Source organism: Lissotriton vulgaris, unplaced genomic scaffold (genome assembly GCF_964263255.1).
Source record: "Lissotriton vulgaris unplaced genomic scaffold, aLisVul1.2 SCAFFOLD_3633, whole genome shotgun sequence".
In the NCBI taxonomy this organism is placed as follows: domain Eukaryota; kingdom Metazoa; phylum Chordata; class Amphibia; order Caudata; family Salamandridae; genus Lissotriton; species Lissotriton vulgaris.
Window position 1 is genome coordinate 62046 of NW_028243128.1, and position 13963 is coordinate 76008.

The following is a 13963-nucleotide window of genomic DNA, read 5'->3' on the forward strand; positions in this document are numbered from 1 at the left end:
AGACATAGTTTTCCAACAGGCATTGAAGTTGTATGTACAATGTTGTTCTGCACATGGCACTTTATTATGAAAGAAACTGCACTGTGTATTTAACTTGTATATAAGTTTGCACATGAAATTAGGCAATTCTCTCATGTGCTTTGAAAAGTATCGAATTGCAGAGAGAGGAGTAAATATCTATGAGCAAAATGGTGCGACTCACATTTACTTTGTATTTATATATTTATAGTTTGGAGTGCAATAGAATGCTATGAATGGTGGTGTCTGGCATCTAATCTAATGAGAAGCTGCTATAGTTGAACAGAAAGCACTTTATGTATTTAGAGCACTGGCTCATAATGCAATGTATCTTTAGTTTTTATGAGTAGAGGCTAATGGGGAGGAATGCAATGGCACTATGCACTTTAATTGCTTTTTTTATTTTTTTATTATGATACTATCAATGTTTAAGTGATGGGAGATCAAGGTGGATTCCGAACCCCGGAAGTATTTATGGTGCTGTTAAACGCTATCAAACAGAACTGAGATATTAAATCAGATGCACAGAGAGTGACAACCTTTATTCCCCAGTACTGCTCCTGATGACTTAAATATGCAGGGTGTGAGTTAGATTCAAACACGGTTTTGTTAGTCACCAAATAAGTTAAATTTTGTACTACTGATCAAGCTCAGAGATCTATGAATGTGGTGTGATTTAAAATTAGCAGAACTGTTAAACAAAAATTATTTTTTTATTTGTGTTCACCAAGTGCTGAAAAACTTTATTGTTAAATATACTGTGAGAAATTTTGCACTATCACTTTAAATGTTGGGGGAGTATTTAAGGCACAAAATGGCGATGGGGCATTGTTGTGAAGAAGACCGTGGATATGGTCGAAACGTGTTACCTTAAGCCGCAATAAACTAATTTAAAAAACCTGATCGTGTTGGGACCTGCTTGTTACTGGGAACGGGTTGTTGAGCCATATATATGTGTAAATATATATATATATATATATATATATATATATATATATATATTCACTGAAAAAACCATAGGTTATAGACCATATATAGTTAGGAATTCGCATTTACAAAACCTTATTTTACTCACACAAAACCATTGAAATTCCATATATAGTTAGTTGCACTAACTATATATCGCGCACCCGCAATCCACTGCTGATGATGTCACATATTACATCATTCATGACATGGTCAGTGACATCACTGATGACATCACTGATGACATCTCAAATGACATCACTGATGACATCTCAAATGACATCACTGATGACATCACTGATGACATCTCATTTGACATTACTGATCACATTCATGTGATAATAAGATGAACCTCTTCAGACTCTAATATAACCTTAGATACAATCAGTGTAAACAGACACTCACAGACTGTCACTCATCCATGGAGTTACTCACACACCTAGTCAGTCATGCAAAGAATCAATCACACCTCCATTTCCTCAACTATACAGTTATACAAACTTTACTTATTCAAACATATACTAACACATATTTACTCTCTTATACAATCCCTGATACAAGTTCACAATGATCCATACAGCCACTCACACATTCACTGGCTCTTATGCACAGTTATTTATATATGTCAACTCTCACATGTACTGTGTTTTACATATGTACTTACTTTGACATGTAGCACTGAGATATCCATTCACTCACCAATACACTCATGCACACAGTCAACCGCCCATACAGCTGTTTCCACATGCACTTTTGAAACCATACATCTAGTGAATCAACTGCTCACACATCTATGCACAGAGTCATACACCTCCCAGCCACCCACACACACACTCAGTCTCCCATACAAATACTTGTGCAACCAATCAATAACCCATATAGTTACTCATATAGCTACTTATCAACACATGCAACAGTTTACAGAACAACAGACATAATGATGCACAAATTAAGACAGTTTAGTCACTAACCCATGCACTCAGTGAGACACATTTAATCACTCACTCATACAGTCAGTCATGCACCTACTAAATCCTTCATCCAGACACTTATACATCCACTCATTCTTCAATATGTAAGACATATTTTAACTTTACAGAAACATACAGTCACTGGATGTTGTCATCAGTGATGTCATCAGTGATGTCATTTGAGATGTCATCAGTGATGTCATCAGTGATGTCACTGACCATGTCATGAATGATGTAATATGTGACATCATCAGCAGTGGATTGCGGGTGCGCGATATATAGTTAGTGCAACTAACTATATATGGAATTTCAATGGTTTTGTGTGAGTAAAATAAGGTTTTGTAAATGCGAATTCCTAACTATATATGGTCTATAACCTATGGTTTTTTCAGTGAATTTTCAAGGTTTTGTAAATGCTAATTCCTAACTATATATGGTCTATAACCTATGGTTTTTTCAGTGAATATATATATATACATACATATATAAACATATATCATCTGTATATCTATATAAATACAAACATAAATGCATGCATACATATACTTATATGCATACAGATGCATGTTATTTACATGAAAGTTGAAAAAACACTAATAAAAGCAAAGCTAAAAAGCCACCTCATTACAAACAGAATGGCTTTAACTTAAACGAGGGTGAGATCTATTGCATTTTCAATGCTTGTTTACTTTGGTTCCATCAAGAAGGCATTCAGATGTGTCACACATTTGCCATAAATTCTGAATGTTAGCACTCTAGTTGCACATTAGATCACTGTAGTAAAGCTACTGCTCACCAGGGACGTCTGCTGCTGGTATTCAAAGTGCATGTTTCAGTCTGCATGTCAGAATTTTTTTAATGAAATAGAAGAGGATTTGAGAAGTCACTCAAAATGATCCCTAATTTTTCTTTCTGAAGCACTAATCATACTTTCTATGGCAAAATTAACCCCCTCATGTTGTTCCTTTTTAAATTGAGTGTTTTCAGACTTACCACTTCATTCCAATCAAGATGGCTTCTGGTGTGCCATACTTTTGTCATAAGTAAGACTGTTAGCGCTCTAGTTCTTCTTTAGAACGCTCTGGGACATTCTGTCATTGGGCTATACTTGGGGTACATCTGGGTGATATTTGGGCTACATTTAGGCTCTTTTGTCTCTGGTGGCCATCTTGGGAGACTGTATGTCAGAATTTTTTAATGAAATTGAAGAGGGTTTGAGAAGTCACTCAAAATGTGCCCTAATTTTTCTTTCTGCAGCACTAATCATAATTCATATGGCAAAATATACCCCCTCATTTTGTTCCTTTTTAAATTAAATGTTTTAAGAGTTACCACTTTATTCCAATCAAGATGGCTTCAGGTGTGCCATACCTTTGTAATAAGTAGGACTGTTAGCGCTCTAGTTGTTCTTTAGAACACTCTGGGACATTCTGTCATTGGGCTATACTTGGGCTACATCTGGGTGATATTTGGGCTACATTTGGGCTCTTTTGTCTCTGGTGGCCATTTTGGGAGACTGCATGTCAGAATTTTTTAATGAAATAGAAGAGGATTTGAAAAGTCACTCAAAATGTGCCCTAATTTTTCTTTCTGCAGCACTAATAATACCTTCTATTGCATAATATACCCCCTCATTTTGTTCCTTTTTAAATTAAATGTTTTAAGAGTTACCACTTTATTCCCATCACGATGGCTCCAGGTGTGCTATACCTTTGTAATAAGTAGGACTGTTAGCGCTCTAGTTGTTCTTTAGAACACTCTGGGACATTCTGTCATTGGGCTATACTTGGGCTACATCTGGGTGATATTTGGGCTACATTTGGGCTCTTTTGTCTCTGGTGGCCATTTTGGGAGACTGCATGTCAGAATGTTTTAATGAAATAGAAAAGGATTTGAGAAGTCACTCAAAATGTGCCCTAATTTTTCATTCTGCAGCACTAATCATACTTTCTATGGCAAAATATACCCCCTCATGTTGTTTCTTTTTAAATTAATGTTTTAAGAGTTACCACTTTATTCCAATCAAGATGGCTTCAGGTTTGCCATACCTTTGTAATAAGTAGGACTGTTAGCGCTCTAGTTGTTCTTTAGAACACTCTGGGACATTCTGTCATTGGGCTATACTTGGGCTACATCTGGTGATATTTGGGCTACATTTGGGCTCTTTTGTCTCTGGTGGCCATTTTGGGAGACTGCATGTCAGAATGTTTTAGTGAAATAGAAAAGGATTTGAGAAGTCACTCAAAATGTGCCCTAATTTTTCATTCTGCAGCACTAATCATACTTTCTATGGCAAAATATACCCCCTCATGTTGTTTCTTTTTAAATTAAATGTTTTAAGAGTTACCACTTTATTCCAATCAAGATGGCTTCAGGTGTGCCATACCTTTGTAATAAGTAGGACTGTTAGCGCTCTAGTTGTTCTTTAGAACACTCTAGGAGGCTGCAGTAGAACACAAAGGAATCAACTGACAGTCTCTGTCCTTGTTGGATGTACATGTTTTACTGAGAATGTCAGACTTCATTTTCACATGACTGAAAAAGATAATGTGAATTTACAGAAAATATGCTTTCAGTTTAGCTTATAGATCCCCTTCCAAACCACTGTAGGAAAATCATGAGATATTAGTTTTCTTTCAAACAATATTCATGATATCACAGCAGAAGGTTTTTTCACATGGTAAAATCACCTTAGAACCCACCACAATTCCTAAAACGAGTATGGTACCATCAACAAATGATTTATAATGTAACTAAAGTCCTAAAACCCTCTATTAACTACAATGCTTTTTAATGAGGTGCTATCATGTATATTGGTCCCAGGATGGCTGCCAACACTTCTTGGATGAAGTGCTGACAGCCAATCAGATCAGATGTGTGGTTAGGCTCCGCCCAGATATATATCTTTTTTTGAACCTAAATTACTCAAAATCCACTGGAGCACATATATTGAGACCTAGCAAAGGCACATCGGGCTAACAGTCCCTACAATTTTGCCAAGTTTCGTGCAAATCCATTCAGCCGTTCGAGCTAAAAGTGAGGCCAACCGCCCTATGGAAATTAACATGGGAAAAATGCGTTTTGGGACCCCCCTTTTTTCTCGGCCCCCCCTTGATGAAACCCCCCCAAATTGTCAGGGGCTGCTCAGAAACAAAATGTTCCATTTTCCTGAAAATTACAGCCAATTCCGTCCACAAACGCCAAAGTTATTAGACATAGAATTTTCAAAAATCCCATAGAGAAAAAATCCTAACTATATATACCTACTGGCGACCGCCAGTAGGTAATATATATATATATGTATGTGTGTGTGTTTGTGTGTGTGTGTAAATAGATAGATAGATATTAGGTTTGCAAATATTTCATGTATTCAAATAGAGAATGCCTCGAGTTGCACTTGTGTACCCCTTTCCAAAATATTTCTTTCTGGCAGCTATGCCTTCTTATTTTTTTTAAATGTTCCAAATGTGTTCACTTTGCTAAGATATTGCAGTTTTAACTATTCACTCTTTGTTTCACTTTGCCATGCTTTACCTGATGTTGCAATATACTGCTTCCACTTGCGATAATACTGATTGTTTCCCTTGTAGGTCAGCTGCTTCTACAAGATAACCCAGTGAACATGAAAAGACCATTATAGTTTTTAGCAGAAGCATAAATACTGCGAATACGTTGTCACTTCTTAGCAGATGAATCTTCACTTTTACCCTAGTGAGTTAGAGCAGTGCGTGACTATTTCACGACGGATGCCCTGACTGTATTCCCACCTTGACATCTTTTTAAAAGTATATTGAGTCTCATTGCAGTGATAACTGCATGAACTGATGAGGAAGACATCTCTGTCCTTGGGACACTGACAGACACATGGCTTTTAATTGGCAGTGGAAGTATTCAAGCCAAAGTAAAATAACACAGATCGAAAGTTAATACTTCCTTCAGACGACACATCACTGGACCAGCAGCGACAATGATGGTTAATGTTTTAATGATTAGTATTTGCTATTGGTAGATAACATTACAAGGAAAATGGCAACAGGTGATATGTTTTTATTTTAAAGAAAATAAATGTATAAGACATAGACATGGAAAACACAAACTTGTATTTCATACAAATACAAAGAGTCGTAAGTCCACCTAAAGTCGGTAGCGACAGAATTTCCACAAACACCTCCGATGGGAGTAAATGGCTAATAAGAGACGATGGGACACCAAGGTGGAGATGGATGGACAATGTAGGTTCTATACAATGCGTACCCCTGCACCCCAGAGGCAGAAGAACGGAAAGATTCTCTCATTGAAGGCGGCCTTGATGAAGGTGTGGAGAAGCTCCATGGTGTCAGTGTTGTACAGAGACAGCCGCCCCGCTTCGTAGTCCAGGTACACCCCCAGCTTCTTGGGGGGATCGTGGAGAGACAAGGGGTAATCAGGAGAGGAACTAGTAGAAGAGTATGGATAGACGGTGACTGCCTTGTAATCGCCAATATACCACCACAGAGCCCAGATCCCGCCCCCAGGTAACCATCTGTTTCTACTTACAGACTCCCTTGCAACCCCCACAAACCAACCTCCTCCCTCCTCCACCACCTGCACCTCCCAGTAATGCTTCCCCGACTTGAACCCTTCCGTCCCCAAAACACACTGGTCAAAAGTGAATCTCTTGGGATTGTCAGGCAGAGTCTCCTGTCTGCCTGCCCATCTCACACGTCTCCCGCTTTCAGACAGGATCAGGTTATTGTAGGCTGTGTCTGGATCCAGAGTGACCCGCACTGCAGAAAGAGGAGAGACTTTAGATTTACTGTGACCACAGAACTCATACTGGTACTCAACACACAAACAGGCCAGGACTGCAGAAAGAGCTCAGAAAGAGCTGAGGTTGTAGAGGTGGTCCTGGTGCATAGAGTGCCACAGTGGAATTCTATGTCAGGACTGGCAGTGAAGGCAATACGTTTACTTAGCCATACAAAGTCAATAAAAGTAGTGCTGTGCACAACAGTAAAGCCTTTGCTCTGGTGCCTGTAGCCCTTGACAGACACACTTTCATCCCACTTTTCCACCGAAAATACGAGTTATGATTCTGCACACCTAAAACTGAAAAAGCCCTGAAATTCACCAGTTATTGTATGATGCTCAGCATATATAACCATGTTTACTCTTTGTAGAAAGCCCTTTTTCATGCTATTGTTTCAGGGGTGTACTGAGCATGGCGGGGGTGAGCTATGATGTGCTTTGTAAACCATAATTGGAACATTTTAGGGCGCTTTCTATTTGTGTACCGTGAACCACAACTTAATTTTAAGAGGTTTTTCAAGGGTGTTTGATAGACCATGTTCCATATGTCATGTACCAGTTCTGCCTGGCGCAGTGGGGGCTGGGCGTAGAGCATGTTTGCCCACACACTGGCATTAGTCAGCGGAAGGCGTCAAATGTATTCCAAAGTTGACTGCCCACAAGTCACCTTCAGCTGTGGGGTTTTAGTGCAGCATGACAATGGACACACTTAGTACATTCAGGTCCTGGTAGTTTATCTGCACAATAGTTGCACATCCCCCACTAAAGTAAGATTAGAACCTATTTGTTTTTTCAGCATTATAATTTGCAACTTTGTAGGTTAGAGTTAGTTTTCAGTGCACTTTTTTTGTCAAGATGTTAACTAGATGATAGCTCACGATTTATGTTGAGCTATTTTCAAGCATTTCAGAAGGTTTTTAGACTAATGTCAGCAGCTGTATCATGAATGATAACATATCCCAAGACTGGGAGGGACAGAGAGAAGTTGTGGACCAGCACACACTCTGCCTACACATATTGTTAGACTGTTGAGTGTGCAGTTCCAAGGTAAAGGTCTGGCCTTCCATGTTCAGGGCCTATAGGGGTCATGCTAAGCGTCTTCTTTTTGAAGCACAAGCTCTTGCCCCCAAGAGGTGGCAGCTTCATCACTGGGCCCTGCTCCTCCTTGGACCGGCTCTGCAATCCCCAAAGGGCCCCACAAGGGAACTCTTTGCCAGAGATCTTTTAGTCTTGACCCAACATCTGTAGTAGTAATATATCTAATGTTCTCCAAAGTCAGGGTTTGCATTTAATGTAGGGTTGTGTTGTGATTATAGAGGTGATTGGTCTAAGTAGAGGTGAATAAAATTAACTAAAGGCCCTGCACCAAATTAGTTCATTCTAAGGGCCTCTGTTAAAGGTTATGCATGAATATCCAGGATGAGAATGCTCCTTATATTTCAAAATAAGTGGTCAAAGTACATCTTGCCTAGTAGAACTGAGGGTCTCTAGTTGGCAATGGTTTGCACCTTTGACCAAATAGGGACCCTTGCTTCTAGTCAGGGAAAGGGGATTACACTTCTTGATAACCCCTGCTCACCCCCTTGGTAGCTTGGCATGAGCAGACAGGCTTATTTAGAGGCAATGTGTAAAGCACTTGTGAACACATACAGTAATACCGTGAAAATACTACAGATGCACACCACACAGGTTTTATAAAAATAAGTATTCTTTATATAGACTTAACACAAGACCACAAACGACAAAAATCCACAATACTGTAATCGAAAATAATCCTTCAAGATGGTAAAGGTAGTTCAAAAATAGGTTATTCACTTAAAAGCAGTCTTTAGCAACAGATAACCCCAACTGGAGTTATCACGACGTCAAGGTCAAAGAAATCCCAAAGTACGGCGCCGACCGCGAGGTGCGCGGTGTCGGGCCCGGAGTCAAAACAAACCCACACAAAACAGTATTTTGGAAAAGCGAAAACAAAGACAGCTAGCGGCATCGGGGAGATGTGGTGTCATTGGCACTGTGCGGCGTCGGTTCCTTGCTTTGGGGGGCGATGCGTCGGATCTTCGATGCTTGCGCAAAGCAGGGGAAGCGTCAGTTCCTTACTGGAGAAGGGGTGACGTTATGATGGTGCCGAAACCCTGGTTCCGTACGATGTCCCGATGTAGATGGATTCTTGATCACCCACGTCGAGGATCGGCTCTGCGATGATGTTGGCTTTGGAGTCGATGCGGCACAACAGCAGGCGTCTGGCCTACGTCGCAAGTCGGAGCAGCGCTCACGGCTTACGGCAGGTTACGATGTCGCTAGCTGGCCTCGATGTGGCACGAAGGCCGGCATCAGGCCTACGATGTAAGTCGGAGCAGCACTCACGGCTTCGATGTAGAGTGCAGCATCGCTCGCCGGTGTCGGTGTTGCAATTTCCTTCTGTAGCAGCTAGAACAGCAAGTTCCAGATGCAGGTAAACAGAAGAGGTGACTTCTTTTGTATCCCTGAGACTTCAGACAGGAGGCAAGCTCAAATTCAAGCCCTTGATTGAAATATTCAGCAAGATGATAAAAAAGTTCCTTAAACGTTCCTTCTCTTTTGCTTGGCAATAAAGAAACCACTGCAGGCCAACCCAGCAAACAGCACACTGGCAGAGGGGCAGTCCAAACTCCTGCAGCTTCCTTGGTTCTTCTCCTTAGCAAAGGTTTGTCTTGTTTTCCCAGAAGTGATTCAAAGTCCTGGGGTCTGTGCCCCACTATTTATACCAGTAAATCCTTTGTCCTCTGAAGGCAGAGGATCCTGTACCTAGCCCAAACCAGTTCTGGGTGCATTCTGCCAGTGTCCACCTTCTTCCTTTGTCAGTGTGGGCCAGGGTCCTCATACAAACCACAGGGGGTGAAGCCAGCATTGCGGAAGGCAGGCACAGTCCTATGCAGGTCAAGGTGCTACTCCTCCCACCACTCTACATGCAGATAGGTCTATTCAGCCTTGTGCTGACTCACCCTCCTGGAGCCACCTCAGCCCCTGTCACTCACAAACCAGACATGGAATACACAACCTAACAGCGGCAGGCTTGGATAGTTAGGCAAGAAAATACCTCCTTTCTAAAGGAAAATGCTACTTATCAGTATCCACTGTTCTTGGCATGTATAGCTGCAGATTCACTCACTATGCATAGATCGCCATCTGGTGTTGGGCCCGGATGTTTGCAGTTTGTTATTGTCTTCGAACAAGTCTTTAGAAGTCACGAGATAGGTGACTCCTCCTTTGGACAATAGTGCGCATGGGCATCAACTCCATCTTCAGATTGTTTTTTCGCCAAGAAGGGAAATGATGGAGATTGTGAAACCAGAAAGAGATGTCCATGTAGGTTGTATCTAATTAAGATAATACTGGAACAGATAAAGGTAGCCGGGAAGGTGGGTGGGTGTGTGTGAATCTGCAGCTCTATATGCCAAGAACAGATGCATGCTGGTAAGTAGCATTTTCCGTCTGAGGCATATGAGCTTCAGATCACACACTATGCATAGATTGCATAGCAGTACTGTCCCTAGCGGCGACCACCAGTATCTATTGCAGTAGTTTGAAATAGTGTTTTGAGTACAGCCTGGCCCACACTAGCTTGTTGTTTTGCTTGCACATCTACACAAAAGTGTTGTGTGAATGTGTGTGGTGTAGACCATGTAGCTGCTTTGCAGATATCATCTAAGGGAATGTTTCCTAAAAAAGCCATGGAAGCCCCTATTTTGAGAGTGGAATGAAATGAAATGAAATGAAATGAAAACGGGATTTCTAGAGCGCATGGCTGCCCGGGGGCGTCCCAGCGCTGGGATTATACTAGCCACTGAGGGGGGAAGCAAAAAACGGGAAGGGAATAGGCAAATTATTGTGGGAACAGGTGGGTTTTGAGAAGCTTGCGAAATTTGTTGTGATTCGTTTCTGCTCGAAGATGGATGGGTAGGGCGTTCCACAGTATTGCTGCTGCAACTGAGAAACGACGTCCTCCAGTACGGGCTTTCTTAATTTTATGTACTGTGGCCAAGTTACCATGGGAGGAACGCAGAGATCTGTTGGGTTTATATGGGAAGAGCCTAGTTTTATGCAACGGGGGACCCTGATCTTGTAGAGCTTTTTGAGTTATACACAGTGCCCTGAATTTGACCCTTTCACGGATTGGGAGCCAGTGAAGGGTCTTCAATGCAGGTTTAGCTGATGTTCTGCGGGAGGTGCCTGTCAGGAGCCTAGCAGCGGCATTTTGAGTTCTCTGCAAGATGTTCAGGGTTGCTTCAGGGGCTGCCAGGAAAAGGGCATTGCCATAATCTAGCCTCGATGATATCAGCCCTTGTATTAGGAGCTTTTGAGAGGGGGCAGGGAGCAGGGGGAGAATTTTCCTGGCTGAGCGAAGTAGGCCTACGCAGGTACCTGCGGTTTTTTTTGCCTGGGTTTTAAGAGAAAGGTCCTGTTCTAACCAGAAACCCAGACTTTTGAGCTCCGACTTGGGTTGGGGAAGGGTCCCTAGGCAAGATGGCCACATTGCGCTGGGGAGGAGTGATGTTTGTGGTCCCAGTGCTTTAGGGGGAATATAAAGTGTATGTTTTGCTTTGTGATAGCAAATTTGTATACATTTGACGATCCACCTTGCAATTCCAGACTTTGATACAGGATTGCCTTTATGTGGTGGTAAGAAGGAAACAAAAAATTGTTTTGTTTTATGAAAAAGTTTTGTTCTATCAATGTAGTAGAGAAGTGCTCTTTTTACGTGTAGTGTATGAAGAGCTTTTTTTGCAACTGTTTGTGGTTGCGAGAAGAATACTGGCAACTCTAAAGACTGGTTGAGATGGAAGGGAGTAATAACTTTTGGAAGGAATTTGGGATTTGTTCTGAGAACCACTTTGTTATGATGGAGTTGTAATAGTTAGTGCCTGTAGCTCACTGACTCTCCTGAGAAATGTGATAGCGACAAGGAAAGTGACATTCCATGTAAGAAATTGTAGCTCACAGTTATGCAGAGGTTCAAATGGAGGACCCATTAACCTAGTGAGGACGATGTTTGGATTCCCCACTAGAGAGGGTGGTACTCTGGGAGAAATTATTCTTTTGAGGCCTTCCATACATGCTTTAATGGCAGGTAGCCTGAATAATGATAGATGTTGTCTATTTTGCAGATATGCTGCTATGGCAGTGAGATGTAATCGGATTGATGTGCATGCTAAATTACATCTTTGAAGATGCAGCAGGTAACATGATGTGTTGAATAGACACATCTAGAGGATTGATTGTGTTATTGGTACAGTATATTACAAATCTTTTCCACTTGGCTGCATAGCAGGCTCTAGTGGTGGGACGCCTAGCTTCTTTGATGACATTCATACAATCAGGTGGAAGATTGAGATAACCAAAGTCTAGGACTTCAAGAGCCGGATCGCTAGGTTGAACTGTGCTGGATCTGGGTGTCTGATCTCTCCATGGTTCTGTGTTAAGAGTTTTGGGGAGAGATGTCGATTTGGTGCGGTACTACTGATAGTTCCAGCAAGGTTATGTACCAGGGTTGTCTGGCCCATGTTGGAGCAACTAGGATCAGTGTTAGTGACTGTTGTTGCAGCCAGCGTACCACTAGTGGAATGAGTGGGAGAGGCTGAAATGCGTAGGCACATCTGCCTGACCAATTCATCCATATTGCATTTCCTTTGGACAATGGGTGTGGATATCTGGCAGAGAAAATTGGGCATTTTGTGTTTAAATGTGTGGCGAAGAGATCTATCTCTGGATGTCCCCACTTTTGTAAAAACTGTTGGAGGACTTGTGGATGAAGTTCCCACTCGTGAATCTGTTGGGTCTGACGACTTAATAGATCTGCCATCTGATTCTGTATTCCTGGAAGATGTTGGGCTAAAAGGAATATGTTTTGAGGAATTGCCCATCTCCATATGCTCTGTGCTAGTTGAAAGGGCTGTAAAGAGTACGTCACTCCTTGTTTTTGTAGATAACACATCGCTGTTATATTGTCCGTCCAAACTAAAACAGCTTTGTTTGATACGTGTTTTCGGGAATGCTTTTAATGCCAGAAATATTGCTAGGAGTTCCAAATGATTGATGTGGAGTAGCTTTTGCTGTGGTGTCCACCTGCCCTGTATGGTGTGATGTAGTAGGTGGGCTCCCCAGCCGGAGAGTGATGCGTCTGCTGTTAACACGACTTGTGGTACCGGCTCTAGGAACGGTTGCCCTTTGGAAAGGGTTTGGGTGTTCCACCACTGCAGAGAGCAATGTGTGCGGTCGTCCACCAACACCAGATCTGTCAACTGACCTTATGCTTGGTTCCACTGACGTGCTAAGCATTCCTGTAAGGGGCATATATGGAGTCTTGCGTGAGGTACTATGAGTATGCAAGAGGCCAACATCCCTATTAGTTGCATAAACACTCAAGCTGGCAGCGAGTGTTGCGGTTGGAATTTTGTTATGAGGGCCTGCATACTTGCTATACTGGCTGGATTGGGATATGCAAGGCCTTTTGAGGTGTCTATTGTGGCACCAAGATATTGTTGGATGCTGGATGGTTGGAGGTGGGAGATTTTTTGTTGCTCCCAGGCAGGTCTCTCCCCACACTGCTGCATTGCTTTTGCCAGACTTTGCTTGCCTAATTTTTGTTTTCCTTTTGCATTTCTTGCGCCCGGTTTTCCCTTAGCTCCCCTTGCCGTCCCTCACCCGTTTCTTTCCTGCCGCTGCGCCCTCGCCCCCCTGCTCTCCCTTCTGCCACCCCGCTCCCGCCTCCCATCTGCTCCTCCCTCCCATCTCCCCTCATAGGGAGGCCACGCAGCGGTGAAAGGAGCGACCTCTGACCCTGCTCGCAGGCAGGTCACTCGCCACGCTGCTGCATTGCTTTTGCCAGACTTGCTTTGCTTGCCTAATTTTTGTTCCCTTCTGCATTTCTTGTGCCCGGTTTTCCCGGTTTGGACCACGCCCAGCACCAGCACCACACCCCTGGCCCCCACGAATGCCACGATGCCTGCCCCACTACGAAGCCAGCACCCTCCAAGCACTCAACGCCGGACAATCATACACCTGCTTCCTGGCCGCCCCAAAGTGCATCCAAGGACCCTTCTCCTGCCGGAACTGCAGCTTCACCAGCCAACCCACCGAGCAGGAAAGAAGAACCCAACTACTTCAGATGCACTCTTCTCAACACCGGCTCCGCTCAAAAACCCGCTGTTGAACTCTGGGACCTACTCGACTCAACCACC

At 42.6% G+C, this 13963-nt stretch overlaps 1 protein-coding gene across 2 annotated transcripts in view; it reads right to left on the minus strand.

Moving 5' to 3' along the window:
* The window catches only part of LOC147668696 (E3 ubiquitin-protein ligase TRIM7-like), a 92670-nt gene that overhangs the window by 22069 nt on the left and 56638 nt on the right, over positions 1–13963 (minus strand). The window contains exon 6 of one of the 2 annotated variants that reach the window (XM_086948503.1): positions 5919–6721. The exons of the other annotated variant lie outside the window; for it this stretch is intronic. Coding sequence (XP_086804629.1) covers positions 6195–6721 — 527 coding nt within the window. The 3' untranslated portion in view covers positions 5919–6194. Of the gene's footprint in view, positions 1–5918; positions 6722–13963 lie in introns of those variants that run through there. 2 annotated transcript variants of the gene reach the window in all.